At 42.9% G+C, this 18,161-nt stretch overlaps 1 protein-coding gene across 2 annotated transcripts in view; it reads left to right on the top strand.

Moving 5' to 3' along the window:
• The window catches only part of lamc3 (laminin, gamma 3), a 250,542-nt gene extending 235,786 nt beyond the window's left edge, over positions 1-14,756 (top strand). For both annotated transcript variants that reach the window (XM_021590591.2, XM_021590589.2), the window contains 9 exons: positions 1,764-1,840; positions 3,339-3,473; positions 6,492-6,708; positions 6,846-6,989; positions 8,692-8,794; positions 9,337-9,539; positions 9,733-9,873; positions 11,608-11,707; positions 12,839-14,756. In XM_021590591.2, coding sequence (XP_021446266.2) covers positions 1,764-1,840; positions 3,339-3,473; positions 6,492-6,708; positions 6,846-6,989; positions 8,692-8,794; positions 9,337-9,539; positions 9,733-9,873; positions 11,608-11,707; positions 12,839-13,101 — 1,383 coding nt within the window. In that variant the 3' untranslated portion in view covers positions 13,102-14,756. The remainder of the gene's footprint in view (positions 1-1,763; positions 1,841-3,338; positions 3,474-6,491; positions 6,709-6,845; positions 6,990-8,691; positions 8,795-9,336; positions 9,540-9,732; positions 9,874-11,607; positions 11,708-12,838) is intronic.
• Positions 14,757-18,161: the final 3,405 nt, after the last annotated feature.

Below are 18,161 nucleotides of genomic sequence, written 5' to 3'. Positions count from 1 at the left end.
CCACCTGACAGGTGTGGCATATCAAGAAACTGATTAAACAGCATGATCATTCCAAAGGTGCACCTTTACAATGTGTAGGTTTGTCACACAACACAATGCCACAAATGTCTCAAGTTTTCAGGGAGTGTGCAATCGGCATGCTGACTGCAGGAATGTCCTCCAGAGCTGATGCCAGAGAATGGAATGTTAATTTCTCTACCATAAGCCGCCGCAGTCATTTTAGAGAATTTGACAGTCCAACCATCCTCACAACTGCAGACCACATGTATACACACCAGCTCAGGACCTTCACATCCAGCTTCTTCACCTGCGGAATCGTCTGAGACTAGCCACCCATACAGCTGATGAAACTGTGGGTTTGCACAACAGAAGAATTTCTGCACAAACTGTCAGAAACAGTCTTAGGGAAGCACATCTGCGTGCTCGGGTGTCCTCACCAGGGTCTTGACTTGACTGCAACTGAGCATGTTTGGGACGCTCTAGATCGACATGTACGGCAGCGTGTTCCAGTTTCCGCCAACATCCAGCAACTTCACACAGCCATTGAAGAGGAGTAGGACAACAGTCTACAGGCCACACTCAACAGCCTGATCAACTCTATGAGAAGGAGATGTGATGCGCTGCATGAGGCAAATGGTGGTCACATCAGATACTGGCTGGGTTTCTTATCCACGCCCCTACCTTACTACAGATGCATACAATATCTGTATTCCCAGTCATGTGAAATCCATAGATTAGGGCCTAAAGAATGCATTTCAATTGACTGATTTACTGATATGAACTGTAACTCTGTAAAATTGTATAAATTGTTGCATGTTGCGTTTATATATTTATTCGGTGTAAGTTGACATTGCAGTAGCATACATGAACATATAGTGATCACGCTTAGCGAGGTCTGCAGTTATTTATCCATTTAAAGTATTTTGCCATTTTTTAATTTGAAAAAAAAACTGAGTTACTAGTGGCTATTCAGTAGAGGTTCAAACGCATTGATCAATAGGGATCCCTAAAGCACAGTATTTCTCAATGTGAAGCTCCATATCTCTAAAAATCGAGTGAGTGAGCACACCGTTTCTCTGACTAACTCTTGGCTGAAATGAATGATTTGTTATGCTACAGCTCAGGCTTTCCCCCGTATCTTCACGCTTAACAGCGTCAGCTTGGAATTCTATTATGAATATGGCTGCCATGTTATGTGGTTCTGGGGAAATGAGAGAGCTTGTTTTGGCAGTGCTTCGTGTGTGTGTGTGTGTGTGTGTGTGTGTGTGTGTGTGTGCCGTGCATTTAACTTACCTCCCCAATCGTTTGGGCAAGCCTGGAGCCGGAGCAATGCCATTCCACATTAACAAGCAGAACGACTCCAAAATAGGAAGAGTAGTGTGTGTGTCATGTATTGCGATTCAATTATTCAAATTTTCTCAAAATGAATGTCACAAGGTAAAAATAGTCAACATTTATCTACTGGTGCCACAACAGAAAAACTTTGCCGCTGTATACATTAGTGAGTGAACGTGTGTAATTGCAGCCTTCAGTATGTCTTCTTGAATGCCTATTGAACAGTGAGTTCTGAGTCAGCCTACTTTGAGTTGAACATTGGTCATCTAAGGTCAGCAGATAACTGTGCATGGTCACAATTCAGGTTTAAAATAGCAACTGATGTCAGCCTATACAGATCATACTGTATAAACGTTGTCCTCCAGTTTTCTTTTGTCTATGAGACTGCACCGTTTCAGGTCTTCTCACTTTGCTCTGCTTTCCCAAAGGTCATCCCTTTCAAGATGACACCTGTGCCCAACAGCTGGAACTCGGCGGTGAACGAATCAGAGATACTTATGAAAAGGTAAGTCACTGGAGGTCAATAGACTAAGTGGCCAATTATGACACACAAAGGTCATCTTCTTCTAATAGAGGCACTGCCTCTTCCCGTCTGTCAGTCGCACAATGGCTAGTCTGCCACCGACACCCTCTGTCAATGACAACAGTACAAAGCGTCTGAATATGCTGAATGAATGCCCATTCGGTCTATTGAGAGGGAGTAGAGAGATCGACGAGATAACTGGAATCCATTTGACATGTGCTCAGCAGACCTGTTGGTTTTCTGTCAAATACTTTTTCATCAAACTTGCCTGGAGTTCCATATGGGCGCTGTCAGTGTTTGCATATTTGGGTCTATTCCATTGGTTCCATTGCAGCACAAGATTAGCCAAGCTGAAGTAATTGATATAATAAATACTATTTGAACTCAGGTGTGGTAGTCAGACCCATATATATATATATATATACAGTAAAAGTCAAAGGTTTGGACACCTACTCGTTCAAGAGTTTTTCTTCATTTTTTTTTTTTTACAATTTTCTACATTGTAGAATATTACTGAAGACATCAAAACTATGAAATAACACATATGGAATCATGTTTCAACCCAAAAAGTGTTAAAAAAAAGTGTTATGGTCAAACAGTTCTATTTTTGCTTCATCAGACCAGAGGACATTTCTCCAAAAAGTCCCCATGTGCAGTTGCAAACCGTAGTCTGGCTTTTTTTTATGGCGGTTTTGGAGCAATGGCTTCTTCCTTGCTGAGCGGCCTTTCAGGTTATGTCGATATAGGACTCGTTTTGCTGTGGATATAGATACTTTTGTACCTGTTTCCTCCAGCATCTTCACAAGGTCCTTTGCTGTTGTTCTGGGATTCATTTGCACTTTTCGGACCAAAGTACCTTCAGGCGTTTGGAAATTGCTCCCAAGGATGAACCAGAGTTGTGGAGGTCCACAATTTGTTTTCTGAGGCCTTGGCTGATTTCTTTTGATTTTCCCATCATGTCAAGCAAAGAGTCACACAATTAGCCTATCAGAAGCTTTTAAAATCATTATATAATTTTCTGGAATTTTCCAAGCTGTTTGAAGGCAAAGTCAACTTTGTGTATATAAACTTCTGACCCACTGGAATTGTGGTACAGTGAATTATCAGTGAAATAATTTGTCTGTAAACAACTGTTGGAAAAATTACTTGTGTCATGTACAAAGTAGATGTCCTAATCGACTTGCAAAAATACAGTTTGTTAACAAGACATTTCTGGAGTGGTTGAAAAACAAGTTTTAATGACTCAAACCAAAGTGTATGTAAACTTCCAATTTCAACTGTAGATATTCCATAAAAAATCAGTCGTTTCCAGCTACCATAGTAATTTACAACATTAACCATGTCTACACTGTATTTCTGATCAATTTGATGTGTGTTTTCTTTCAAAAACAAGGACATTTCTAAGTGACCCCAAACTATTAAACTGTAGTGTATATATATTTTATACGATTCCCTGTCTCCTTCTTTCTCCATCTTTCAGTCACACAGAGATGGCTGGTCATATAGAGTCTATAGCGACCAAAGCTTTCATGGCCTCCAACCAGACCTACTCTCTCCTGATGGACCTACTGGAGGACAACTCTGTTGAGGAATACATCAGCAACCTCACGGAGCAGTGAGTAACTAGGCATCACACACAGGCTGGGAATTGCCAGGGACTTCCCCCTTTCATCACAATACTTAGGTGCCGATATATGTATCGCGATTCTCACCATTCTATATGCATTGTTACGAAACCAATAACCAGACTACTGGTTTTTGCTGCACTCGTTATGTCTAGGGGTCTTGGGTCTAGTTAACTGGTATGTAACCTCATTTTAAGATGTGCATCTATGTGAGAAATCAGCATATGCGCGTAGGTGTTGAATGTACATGTGCCTAGGGAGGCAACAACCTTACCTTGGTCCAAGGCCAGTTCTACCGTTCTTGACCTCTTGGTCGGCCAGTCCAAGTGGATCGTTAAGTGTTCAGATGGTGATGAAAATAAATGTATACAAAAGGAAAATACAAACAGGTGTCATGGAAATGACCACTAAGGACCTCAATGTCAAGCTTAAATTAATTTAAGTTTATTCACGCCAGTGGATAGATTACAGACAAACAGCACCTCGTGTGGAGTTTAGTCAGAAGCTCTGATGAGGTTTTTCCCCCATCAGTGTATTTATACCATCGCTTCAGGTTACACAAAGATAGCCAAGTGCATCCTTTCTCAGCAAAGCGTTTTGCTCCCAGTGATCGGCTGCAGAGGAGGAGATCACCTGGCAACCACAGTCTGGGCGTTCAGCCAATATTTCCACTCCCGCTGACCTTGTGAGAACAAACCTCAGACACCGTGTCTGTCTACAACAGGCACATTTCTAAGTATGCAACAGGTCAAACATATGATAAGTGTGAGACACTGAAAAAGCAGAAAGAGACATAGTACAATTCTACTACACTACCACTCCTTTTATCACTTATTCATGATAGTTAACAATATTTTACGCATGTCTCTCAAAAGAGAGGTATCTATACTAAAATTAGAAACTCAAACAAAAAGAGAACACCCAGGAAACCAGTGTGCCTCAAACCTTATCCCATTACCCTTACTGGTAAATACTTTAACAAGGCACAGTGCCACTCATTCCTGTGGGTTCTCCTCAGGGTAGAACGGCATCTCATGAAAAAACAGCTGATCATCACAGTCATTGCGTGGGGGGGGGGCATTAAACATCAAAACTGCAGTCAGACGAGAAGCTAAAGATGAACAGATTACTTCACAACAGGCAAGCATCATAATAATATCAACCAGGAAAACTAAACCAACCATAATCCAACTCCAAGCGGGCTGTCATGTGCCTTTTACTGAGGAGTGGCTTCCGTCTGGCCCCTCTACCATAACGGCCTAATCGGTGGAGTGATGCAGAGATGGTTGTCCTTCTGGAAGGTTCTCCCATCTCCCCAAAGGAACTCTGGAGCTCTGTCAGAGTGACCATCGGGTTCTTGGTCACCTCCCTGATCAAGGCCCTTCTCCCTCGATTGCTCCGTTTGGCCGGGCGTCCAGCTCTAGGAAGAGTCTTGGTGGTTCCAAACAATTCCTTCGACCTCATGGCTTGGTTTTTCCTCTGACATGCACTGTCAACTGTGGGACCTTATATAGACAGGTGTGTCCCTTTCCAAATCATGTCCAATCAATAGAATTTACCAGAGGTGGACTCCAAATCAAGTTGTAGAAACATCTCAAGGATGATCAATGGAGACAGGATGCACCTGAGCTCAATTTCGAGTCTCAAAGTAAACGTTTTGAATACTTATGTAAATAAGGTATTTTCTGTTTATATATTTTTTTATAAATTTACCAAAATGTAAAAAAAATCTGTTTTCGCTTTGTCATTATAGGGTACTGTGTGTACATTGAAGAGGGGGGGAAATGATTTAATTCAATTTCGAATAAGGCTGTAATGTAACAAAATGTGGAAATAGTGAGAGGGTCTGAATACTTTCCGTATGTACTATATGTATATTTTTTACTGCTCTAGGGATACAGCTATTGTTTGGATAACCCTATTTACTATTATTTATTGATTGTATTATTATTTTAAAAAATTACGCTCAATGTAATGTGCACTGCAGAGAACACCGGAAAAATAATTACCACTGAGTTAAATTATTGTATTTTTTGTTTATGTGTCAACTAATCCTATAAGGGATGGGATGCCAACTGGAGATTTGACAGGAAAACAAAATATCAGTCATTCATTCTCAGACACACCTACACAGTACACGCGCAGATACACAGTCTATCTCTTTCCCTCTCTCTCTTTTTCTCTCTCGCTCTCTTGCCGGCACCATCCCTCCAACACTGTCTCTCTTTAAAGGCTCCACATAAGGTGCGAAAAAGCCTGTTAGCCTGCACAGAGCAAGGATAAAAACAGCCGTGCCCTAAGAGATGTTCCTTGCCCCTTGAAGCAATATCTGAACACAGTACCTAATTTCCACAATTTTGTTGTTCCTCTGTCACTCTATATATTTTTCCCAAACAGGGCCCAGAAGTGGTTTAGTTAGCTGTAGCGGTGCCCTACAACAAAATGTCATAAACCTGCCTCTTTTTTTGCAGCTCTTTAAGGCACACTGGTTGAGAAAGTAAGACATTTAGTCACAGGGGAACAGCTCTATTCCTTCCTCTTTAAGCCTATTGCTTTCAGGGGCTGCTTTCATGGAGTAGCAGCATGGAAGGAGCAGCATCGCTTAGCATGAGATTGCTCTGAGGATTATCCCAAACACTCAACGAAAAAATGCAAATCCCTCTGGTGGCCACGCCTCGATGGGAGTTGGTGGGAGGCAAGAAACTTGAAATTGATTTCCTTCATACCAGCACTAGTCTGCTTGGTTCTGGGGAATTCTGTCATTCTTTCAGAGCAATTTGGTGGGTGGGTGGGTAGAAAGCAGGAAGTGTGTGTGTGTGCACACGTGTCCATTGATAAATATGAGGGACACTCAAGAATCAAAACACTGAACGATCTAACCTCTTTCTCTCCCTCTTCACCCTCCCCTTTCTTTCTCTATCTCGCTTTCTATTTTTCTTTCTCTCTTTCTCTCTCCCCCTCCGCCCGCTCTCCCTTTCTATCTCTCTCTCTTTCTATCTCTCTTTCAGAATGGCAGACATGCAGCAGATGAAGGAGAATTTGACGGCCCAGGTGAATGAGACTCTAGCCATTCAGCTGTCTCTGGAGGAGGAGTCTGGTGAGATCATGGTTGCCTTTGTTAACCTCACATCCTCCATATTGGAGCTGTCCAAAAAGATGCCCAACCCCTCATCAGGAACCAACCAATCAGACCCCAGCCTAAGATCGGGTGCCAACCAAACAGAGGTCAGTGGCTACGAGGGTCAGGGGTAACAAAAATGTATTGTACTCTCAAGTTGACTGACCGGATGGATGGATGGATGGATGGATGGATGGATGGAATGATGGATGAATGGATCACTGCTGTGCGTCCCTTCCCTCAGGGTGTTGAGCTGAGCAACAGGACATCTGAGCTGGCGTTCCATGTCCAGTCTAAAGAAGAACTGGCCAGTAAGATCAGAGAGGAGATTGAGCCTCGAATACAGACCGCCCACAACAACCTTGCTGCCGTACAGGACATGCACAAGGTAAAGGGGGCTTTATCTTCACACTACAGTAGATCATGATGTCAGAATTGCCTTTATTTATTTATTTACATGCAACCGAAATTTGACCTGGTGAAATGGTGCTAACAACAACAAACAGAATACACTGTACCAATAGACAAAATAACTGACACATAATTCACATGCAGTGTCAGTCTGTAAACTACAGGTATTGGGGGCTGCATCATTCGTGTTTTCTCATGTTAAGCCTGACAATTCACAAAGCTATACAAGGTGCTGCAATGCTGACATTTAGACTGTTGGCTGGCGGAAATAATGTAATTACTTGTTCAGTAATACAAGTTGGAAAAACAAACAATGCGGATTGTAAAATACATTTTCGATGCAACTGCATACTAACAAGCTACCAATAGATTTTTCTAGAATATACAACTGTCCTGTATAGCCTACCTGAACCTGCACGACCTGATCCATCCTTGCACTCTCTCCCAGCTTGGATGGAAATTTGTGGTGCCTAAACCCATCCTATTAATGCCAAATAATACAGTCAGTCCACCCTCAAAACACCAGCTTACTAGGGATCGTTTTATTATGCAGTGTAGCCTACTATCTATAGCTCGTATTTAGCTGCTATTTATACACTTTTTATTTAAAAAATTACACATCAAATAGCCTAACAATTCTCCTGAAGTATTCCTTGTGACATCTCTCTCTGTCTCTTTTTCTCTTTATGTCTCTTAGGAAAAAAAATGCTATGTGTCTGTGCTTGTCTGTAGTAGCTCCAGTATGCGACTGCGTTGCCTTGTATTTTTGTGATCAAATATTTTCACCACGGCCTTTAGGCCTAGGTTGCAGGCCCAACGGGCCCGACACACAATGCCAGTATGAACGAAATCGCAAACCACTTTTTTTTTGGCCTTCAAGAACTGTTAAAAAAGATACGTCTGTCCGCATCTGCCAATTTATTGGCTGTCCAGCATCCAGATGACCCGTCCGCAGAACTTCCTGTACAGTCAATCTCTTTTCGTAACCTGTTGAGGCTCATTTAAAGATGTTGCCGAACTGCTTATCACCACTTCCTTCTGCCCAGTTTCCCTCATGTTGCTATGGTAATCAAGCTGTTTTTAACCATTTATAGATAGGTAGTTTTCTAAACTAAAACTAGTAAAGAACTAAGAACAAAGCTTTAGGCTCTGTCTGATTGCACTGTCGCCGTCATAGCGTTGAACACTGCATTTGTTCACCGATGTCCCCTTACTTTTAATCAGTTCAATAATTTATTTTTCAAAGCCTGAGGCACTTTAATCAGTCACATTCTTGAAGCCCAAAAAACAGGGGTTACTGTGTGACATCGATGACATGCACATGAGCCCCCAGAGCTCGTTGCCCCTCCCCCCCTGCCTTGCAGGGGCTGTGGAGGTGTCTGGTACACCAGTGAGTACCCCCAACAGTACATGTTTGTTGTAGCCCCAGATAAACACACCTGATTCAGCTCACAGAGGGCTTGATGATTTGTTGACAAGTTGAATCAGGTGTGTTTGTCTGGGCTTAATAAAAATTGTAGGCTACTGTTGGGGTAGAACTGGAGAACTGGAGTTCGGAAACACTGCAGTAGATGGTAGATGCTTCTGGTCAGGTTGTTGTGCAGTCTAATGTCACTCATGTCCCTGAGGTTCTGTGAGGTTCACTCCCCCTTCTCTCTCCATCCCTGGTGCCTCTGCAGCTGACAGTTCAAGCCCAGGGGTCAAAGGTCATTGCCCTGTCATCGGTGGTGACAGGGAAGGAAGTGGAGTCAAAGGCCATTACCCTGCGGAGAGAACTGGAAGGTGACATTTACAGCATTTTGTATTTGTTTCCATTTCTGTTGTTTTACATTTCCGACAGTTTGCTTAGTTTTCACATCCCCATCACTGCAATAGCAGCCCACAAAGTTATTCCAATCAAATCAAGAGAAAAAAATTATACTGAGAAAAACAACTATAAGCCAAATGTAACCATTCCGAATGTGTCTCACCCTGTTACTCTCCCCTTGTCATTTTGTGTGGGGAGTAAGAGCATCTGCGATTGTGGTCTCAAATGCACTTTCAGTTTCACAGCCTTCAATTCATTATAATAATATGTTCACTGTTTATAAAAAATCCAAATAAACAAGGTGCCACTTCGGATTTGTTGTTGGAAATGTCATCAGGGGAATCTGAGTAAAATGGAATAAAGTGGAAAGGGACTAGAAGTAATATTTTCTCACCAACTGTGTTACTAGTACATAGATTGTGTGAAATAGAATAGTCTTACACTACCCATTGTCAGTTATTATCACTTCTGTAGCCATGTCGCTGGCCAACCTGCGTTGCCCCTCTTCATCCCTCAGACATGCAGAGAGAGTGGCCTCAAAGGCAGGCCCAGACAAAGGCTGCTCTGAAGAGGGAGAGGCTGCTGAGGGAGAAGGTTCTGGAAGACGTCAGTAAGAAGGTGAACCAGACCAAGCGAGTCCTTAGGCCTGCCTTGGAAAGCGCTACCCTCTCCAACGCTACCGCACAAGAAGCAAAACACACCGCAAATGCCCTGTCTAAAGTAAGTATGGGTGTGGGGTGGCATAGATGTGTGCGTGTTGTGCGTGTGTGCATGCGTGAGCTATGTTTCCAACTCACCCTGTGGGTTGAGCAATGAGATTCCATTCACGTAACGCACCTCACCCCTCGGAACCATGTTCATTTATCTCTTTCCTTTATTCTTCATATTCCTCTGTGTTTTTCTCTGAGCCCAGGAGGCCAAGGCCACCCTAACCCAGGGCAAGCACACGAGGACATTGTCTGCCCAGCTCAGCTCATCTGTAGACATAACCCTGCAGCAGCTGGCTGAGCAGGAGAACCACACTGTTCAGGCACAAACCCAGGCGAACGCAGAGGTATAACCAAAACACAGCCACTAATCAACCACACTACCCAGGCACAAGCACAACTCAATGTAGAGGTATAACCAAACCACGTGATTCAGAAATTAGGGAGAGAGATTTTTTTAATTCGAGAAGAATGGATAAACTAGTTAAGGATACTATGGTTGTCATGTTTCACATTGTATTTATTAACTACAAAAAGGTCAGACGTGTTTTTAACTCTAGTTCTGCTCTGCGCACACAAGTTTGTTAGCTAGCTAGCTAGATCTGATCCAACTTTAAGCCAACTCTCGGAAGTTCAAATACATTCCAAGTTCCTTAATAGATGCCGCTCCTACTAATTCTTTGGGGCTATTTCAGGTAATGCATGTCATAACAAGGTGCTGAGCGCTTCAAGCCTCCTCCTCCACTCTCTCTCGCTCTCTCCGCACCAACAAAAGTTCAGTCACATCTAGCCTTGACACTTGTCTGTCCAGGACAAGTGACTGTTAGCACAATGCATAGTGTTTGTATTTGTCTTCATTATGATTAAACCATGCTGTTACGGCAAAAGATTTGCTCTTTTGCCATAATACAGATTTTTCCCAAATAGATTAAATAGCTTACCAGCTCCATAACAAGCTGCTCTGAGTAATTTAATGTCAAGCTAAATAAAAATGATTTCAGAGGTTTAAAAAGGAACAGAAAGGAATGCTATAACCGGTAGTTGTTTTGGATTCGAACCGGTTCAGTACTTTATTTTGCTGGTCGGAACAGTAAAATGGAACAAAGTAAATAATGGTTCTGTTGAGAACAAAATGATTGTAAAATACTTTTGGTTCCAACCACTGGTTCCATACTCTTTTTTTAATCAAGGTGTATCAATGTGTCCATTTGGCAGAGGCTGGTGCTCTTGCATAAGTTGATTTTGAACTTTTAGATTTTTATCATTTTATTCCGGTTTTTATGATTAACCACTTGACAATGATTTTGAGAAACTAAAACGTTATTGTTGAAATTAAACTGGTCCATTTCAAATAACGCATTTGAAAATCATACCTGGCATGCAGATCAGTAGAAATGGTAGGATAAATTGTAAGCTTCCCCAAACTTGAAACTCATGCACCACCTTTGGTCTTTACTGTAACACCCACAAAAGAATGTGGAGGTCCCGTGAAAAAAACCTGCCCCCCTCTATAGAAATCAAATGCCCATCTAACTGATTGGTCCTGTCGCTGGACCTACCCGCCTCTGTTTTTGTAAAAAAGCTTGGAGAAATGTAACCACTCTCAAAATCATAGACTGAGCTATGGATGCAAGGACTGACTGACCATGCATGATATCAACACAATCGTTTTAACCATGTTTTGAAGCCATACAGTGTTGTTCACAAATATATATATATATTTTGTTATATACTGTATATACTGTATATATCTTGGGTTTTGATGAGTATGACAGTTGATCTCGGCTCATGAGGAATTTAAAAGTTATATTCTTCAAGAATCAACGGGTCTACAGTATATCATACAAGTCCAGAAATTGATGTATAAACTAAGGATTCTTAGCTTTAAGGTCTTGGTGAGCAGTTACTTCGTAGAATCAGATGTGCTAAAGGAGGGTTGGACTGAGAACTCACAGGATGGTAGATCTCCAGGAAGAGGGTTGGACTGAACTTACAGGATGGTAGATCTCCAGGAAGAGGGTTGGAAAGCCCTGATCTATGCACGTGATGTCACTGTATATTTCTCCCTCTGTGATCACCAGCCTGTAGAGTCTCTGGCCAGTGTAAAGGTGAACATCCAGGCAGCTAAGCTGCAGCTTGAGGCCTACTCCCTCACACTCACCCAGCTCGTCAGTAAAATAGGTAAGTTCAAACCTGCTGACGTTTTCAATATAGTGCACTACTTTTGGGACCATCAGGTCAAAAGTAGAACAATAGGGTGCCATTTGGGATGCACATACATTTCATGCAGTAACAAATGCAACATTTCAGATCAACCAGAAACGTCTACACTTACATGTTACTGCCCTCGCCACTGATCAGACTTGACTTCCATCCAGTCAGTCATATGTCAGATAGAGAAGTCAGAATGGTCATTAGTAAATTGGTCCAAAAGGATTGCTCATACGGAGAAGGATTATCCTGACCTCAACCCACAACTCTAGGGTTGAGATAATGAAGCAATAACACACAAGGGGGTGTGCCTGGATACAGCCTTTAGCCATGTTATATTGGCCATATATCACAAACCACAGAGATATCTTATTGCTATTATAAGTTGGTTACCAACGTAATTAGAGAATTACAAAGAAATGTTTTGTCATACCCGTGGCATACGGTCTGATATACCACGGCTGTCAGCCAATCAGCATTCAGGGCTCGAACTACCCAGTTTATACATTTATACATACACTGGTATAAATCATGTAAATTAAACCCCTAAAATATTGCTATAGTTTTATTGATTTAAATGCAGAAACTAGCTGTGCATGAATTGATTAAATGGTTTTCTACAGTTCCCGTCTGCCCTGTCAATGAGTCACTAGGAGTCACTTATAGCTGGCGGGGTGTGTGGGACGATCCTGATCGAGAAATATCCCTCTATTAACCCCGTTATTGGGGGGGCACAACATGGTGGCACACAGATGTCAGAAGACAAGAGCCCTGCTGATGGCAAAAGTTTAATACTACACTCTTAGAAAAAAGGGTTTCAAAAGGGTTCTTCAGCTGTCCACATAGGAAAACCCTTTTTGGTTCCAAGTAGAACTATTATGGGAACCATAAAGGTTTCTTCAAATGGTTATCCTATGGGGACAGCTGAAGCACCCTTTTAGGTTCTAGCTAGCAGCTTTTTTACTGAGAGTGTAGGCCTGCTCAATACTCCTAGCTTTAAAGTACCCTGTTCATCCCTCCTTCTGTGTCTCACGCTTTTTCAAAATAACTCCTGAAAGAACAATGTAGTACCTCAAATACTATTTTTTTTCTGTTGACCAGATGGGGGCATGGCGCTGGAACGGTTTGAACGTATACTGAGTGAGACGGCAGTGCGGTTGAGTGTTCTGCGTGGCAGCGTGGAGAGCCCGGCCCTGAACGTGAAGATCCAGACCCTGCGATCAGCCGCCCAGGACCAGAACAGCCAGCTGACCCACCTGGAACAGGACCTGCAGGAGATCAGACAGGAGAGAGACAGTCTGAAGGACATTGCCCTGCACCTGCCCCAGACCTGCCCTCAGGCCTCGGGGATAGAGGGACACTAGGATCGGGGCACCAGGAGGACACTAGAGCCCTAGTCCATGCATTCTACCGCCTTCCTGGTGTATACACACTCGTTCACAACACTTCAATGATTTAAAAGAGAGGTCCCACCATGTTTCTTACACCAGAATAATTGTAATTGGGCATAGGAAGGTGAAGAGGGGACAAGTAGGGCCACAGATGATGGATAGGACATTGGTATTTGAATTATTTAGGGGAGATAGTATCTGAGTCCCAAAATGCACCCTATTCCATATAGTGGACTAATTTTGACCAGGGCCCATAGGGCAAAAGTAGTACACTGTGTAGGTATTAGGGTGCCGTTTGGGACACAGCCATAGATGAGGAGTGTAGGTGGAATCATCCAGGTATCCTTCTTAGTTTGTTCTTCAGTACTGTGGTTGTGGTTGTGCATCCCCCTTTGCTGCAGTACAGTCACACAGTTCTACCACTTTGTGTCTGTGCTTTTCAAACTTTGACCTCTACTATACTGACCTGGCTGATACCGTCAGTACCACTAAATCAAACCGTATTGGTCTTATACACATATTTAGCAGATATTCAGCCATAAGCAGTTTTCCATTGCCATTGCCCGCTTTCAACTTCCACCATCATTATCACGTTCTTTCTTTTAATTCTACCCCTCACTCCTTTTTGGCTTTAACTGTCCTCTCTCCTGTTCTAGCCTCTTAATCCCCTCTCTCCATCCCTCCTTCTAAATCCATATCACCCCTGCCCTGTTTCCTTAGTGTTTATGTTCATTCTCATTTAATTTCCCCCTTCATATTTCCAACAGCATTTGAATTCATCTGTGAATAATAACAGTCAGCTAGCTCCCTGTGTTCTATCAAGTTTTAAATAATGCTGATTTTCCACTTTGGAGGAAGGAGTGTTTGCGCTGTGGCGCTTCTCCAACCTGACACATTCATTTACACTTGAGTTATTTTTCATCAGCCCACCATAATTAACAATTAGTCATTTTGCCCTCTGTAGGGTTCAGCCTTCTACTGCAAACACACAGCCACAGACACACACACACACACACATAGTTTGGGATTCTGCGTGTGCCCCTCGCTTTTCCTCAATCTCCTTTTTTCACTTTTCTCTAAAACATTCTACCTTTCTCTCTATCTTTCTTTCTCTCTCTCTTTCTCTCTCTGAGCAAATTATGTTCTCTTGTCTGGCAAATGGAAAAGGACTAAAACAGCTAACTGTTTGTTTGTTCTATGTGGGTACCTGAGGCTGGAATACCTGCTGAATTATGGAAAATATAGAAATGGGACCTCTGCAAAGAATATGTTCCATTTCAGCAGGTGATTGTATTTTGTCGGACAACAAATAGTATATGATTGGTTTTGTGTTTAGATAATAGCCAGAAAAAACTGTTGAAAGCAAAAAATGAAAATAAAATGGATTGTGGGTGTGTGTGTGTGCACGCGCGTGCATGTTTGTGTGATTTTGTAAACAACATCTCTTTGCAATATCTCCTTCTGGCCACATATTGGTGCTGTTTACTAGTATTGAAGAAACAATTGCCAAAGCCATAGACAAGACTGTATAATGAACACCTAAAAATGTATACTGAATCAAATATCGATGATGAAAAGCAGTGATAGAAGTGCCTTATATAAATAAAATTGTTACATTAATAACTTCAGACTTGATGGGACTATATTTCTGTTCAATATTGGATCACTTATTGTAGATAAAACTAACATAAAACCTCCATGCAGTTATTGCATTTACCACACGGAGGAGACAAAGACTCACAATAATTTCTGGCATCCAGAGAACATCACTTGCTGTGTGTTGTTGACCCATATATACAGTACCAGTCAAAGGTTTGGACAAACCTACTCATTCAAGGGTTTGTCTTTATTTGGACTATTTTCTACATTGTAGAATAATAGTGAAGACATCAAAACTATGAAATAACACATGTAATCATGTAGTAACCAAAAAGTGTTAAACAAATCAAAATATATTTTAGATTTTAGATTATTCAAAGTAGCCACCCTTTGCCTTGATGGCTTTGCACAATCTTGGCATTCTCTCAACCAGCTTCACCTATAATGCTTTTCCAACAGTCTTGAAGGAGTTCCCACATATGCTGAGCACCTGTTGGCTGCTTTTCCTTCACTCTGCGGTCCAACTCATCCCAAACCATCTCAATTGGGTTGAGGTCAGGTCATCTGATGCAGCACTCCATCACTCTCCTTGGTCAAATAGACCTTACACAGCCTGGAGGTGTGTTGGGTCATTCTCCTGCTGAAAAACAAACGTACAAGCGTATCGCAGCATAATGCTGTGGTAGCCATGCTAGTTAAGTGTGCCTTGAATTCTAAATAAATCACAAACAGTGTCACCAGAAAAGCACCCCCACACCATCACACCTCCTCCTCCATGCTTAATGGTTGGAACCACAAATGTGGAGATCATCCATTCACCTAATCTGCGTCTCACAAAGACACGGCGGTTACAACCAGAAATATCACATTTGGACTTTCCACCGGTCTAATGTCCATTGCTCGTGTTTCTTAGCACAAGCAAGTCTCTCCTTGTTGTCCTTTAGTAGTGGTGTCTTTGCACCAATTTGACCATGAAGGCCTGATTCACACAGTCTCCTCTGAACAGTTGATGTTGAGATGCGTCTGTTACTTGAACTCTTTGAAGCATTTATTTGGGATGCAATTTGATGCTGGTAACTAATGAACTTTTCCTCTGCAGCAGAGGTAACTCTGGGTCTCCTTTCCTGTGGATGTCCTCATGAGAGCCAGTTTTATCATAGCGCTTGATGTTGTTTGCGACTGCACTTGAAGAAACGTTCAAAGTTCTTGATATTTTCTGGATTGACTGACCTTCATGTCTTAAAGTAATGATGCTCTCATTTCTCTTTGCTTATTTGAGCTGTTCTTGCCATACTATGGACTTGGTCTTTTACCAAATAGGGCTCTCTTCCTTGTAACAAGCACAACTGATTGGCTCAAACGCATTAAGAAGGAAAGAAATTCCACAAATGAACTTTTAACAAGGCACACCTGTTAATTGAAATGCCTTCCAGTTGACCATCTCATTAAGCTGGTTGAGAGAATGCCAAGAGTGTGCAAAGCTGTCATCAAGGAAAATGGTGGCTATTTGAAGAATCTTAAATATAATATATATTTTGATTACTACGTGATTCCATATGTGTTATTTCATAGTTTTGATGTCTTCACTATTATTCTACAATGTAGAAAATAGTAAAAATAAAGAAAAACCCTTGAATGAGTAGATGTGTCCAAACTTTTGACTGGTACTGTACATTATGCTGGGACCTCCACACTACTTCATTTAGCTGTACTGCAGAAAGCTCAGCATGATCTTAAACCCATACATTCTTAATGTATAATGACACAGGACGAGACCCAAATGCAGACACAGGAGGCAGATGGTTCGAGTCTCTGACATTTAATAAAAGACAAGGGGCAGGCGGGCTCAGGATCAGGGCAGCCAGAAAAGGTTGGAACCGTGAGAACTAGAAAACAGGGACTAGAAAAACACGCTGGTAAGCTTGACGAGACGAACTGGCAACAGACAAACAGAAACCACCGGTATAAATACACAGGGGATAATGGGAACAAATGGGAGCCACCTGGTGGGGGGGGGAGACAAGCACAAGACAGGTGAAACAGTTCAGCGTGTGACAGTACCCACCCCCACCTGGCGGCCTACCTGGGCACATACTTGGTTGACCGGGATGCCTGCTGTGAAAGTCAGTGATGAGGACCGGCTCCAGGATGTCCTTAGCGGGGACCCAGCAACTCTCCTCCAGGCCATAACCCTCTCAACCAGTAACTGGACACCCCTACCACGAGGTTGAACCCTCAGGAGGCGTCTCGCCGTGTATGCCGGGTGGCCATCAATGAGACGGGGAGGGAGGGTGGGCCTGGAAACAGGAGACAAAGGGCTGTGAGACAAAGGTTTAATCTTAGACACATGAAAAGTGGATTGTATACGGAGGGTGCAGGGCAACAGAAGACGAACATAAGTGGGTCTAAGGATTTTAGAGATGGGAAAGGGGCCGATAAAGCAGGGGGAAAGTTTACGGGATTCCACCCTGAAGGGCAGATTCGGAGTTGAGAGCCATACCCTCTGCCCGAGAAGATAGCGGGGAGCCGGCGTCTGGTGGCGGTCCACCTGTCGCCAATACCTGGCGACAGGTGGTCCCCTCAAAAAAGAGGGGACCGGGCTCTCTTCCAGGTACGCCGACAGCGACGGACGAACATCTGGGCTGAGGGTATGTTGACATCTTCCTTTTGCTCTGGGAAGAGTGGAGGCTGGTAACCTAGGGAACACTCAAAAGAAGAGAGCCCAGTGGCCAAGCAGGGAAGGGTGTTCCCGGGCGTACTCCACCCACACGAGTTGCTGGCTCCAGGTGGTGGGATTGGCCGAGATGAGGCACCGAAGAGTCGTCTCTAGGTCCTGATTGGCACGCTCCAACTGGCCGTTGGACTGAGGCTTAAACCCGGAGGACAGGCTGGCCAACGACCCAATGAGGGTGCAGAACGCCTTCCAGAATTGGGACTGTGGACCACAAACAGAGACCATGTCAACTGGAAGTCCATGGATTCGGAAGTGGTGCTGCACCATGAGCTGGAGCAACCCCTTGGCTGAAGGTAACTTAGGGGGGGATTGAAATGGGTGGCTTCAGAAAACCTATCCACCACTGTAAGGATGGTGTTGTTGCAATCAGACGGAGGGAGAGCAGTGACAAAGTCCAGGGATATATGGGACCAAAGGCTATGAGGCACAGGGAGTGGTTAACTTCTTTGGGAGTGGAGGGCAATATTGAGTAGCTTGGATAATAAGGTGCCCAGAGTAAACTGCTTGCTACTCAGGCCCAAAAGCTAGAATATGCATACAATTAGTAGATTTTAATAGAAACCAATCTGAAGTTTCTAAAACTGTTTGAATGATGTCTGTGAGTATAACAGAACTCATATGGCAGGCAAAAACCTGAGAAAAAATCCAACCAGGAAGTGGGAGATCTGAGGTTTGTAGGTTTTCAAGTCTTTGCCTATCA

Source organism: Oncorhynchus mykiss, chromosome Y (genome assembly GCF_013265735.2).
Source record: "Oncorhynchus mykiss isolate Arlee chromosome Y, USDA_OmykA_1.1, whole genome shotgun sequence".
Classification (NCBI taxonomy): domain Eukaryota; kingdom Metazoa; phylum Chordata; class Actinopteri; order Salmoniformes; family Salmonidae; genus Oncorhynchus; species Oncorhynchus mykiss.
This window is presented reverse-complemented; position numbering and strand designations above follow the sequence as displayed.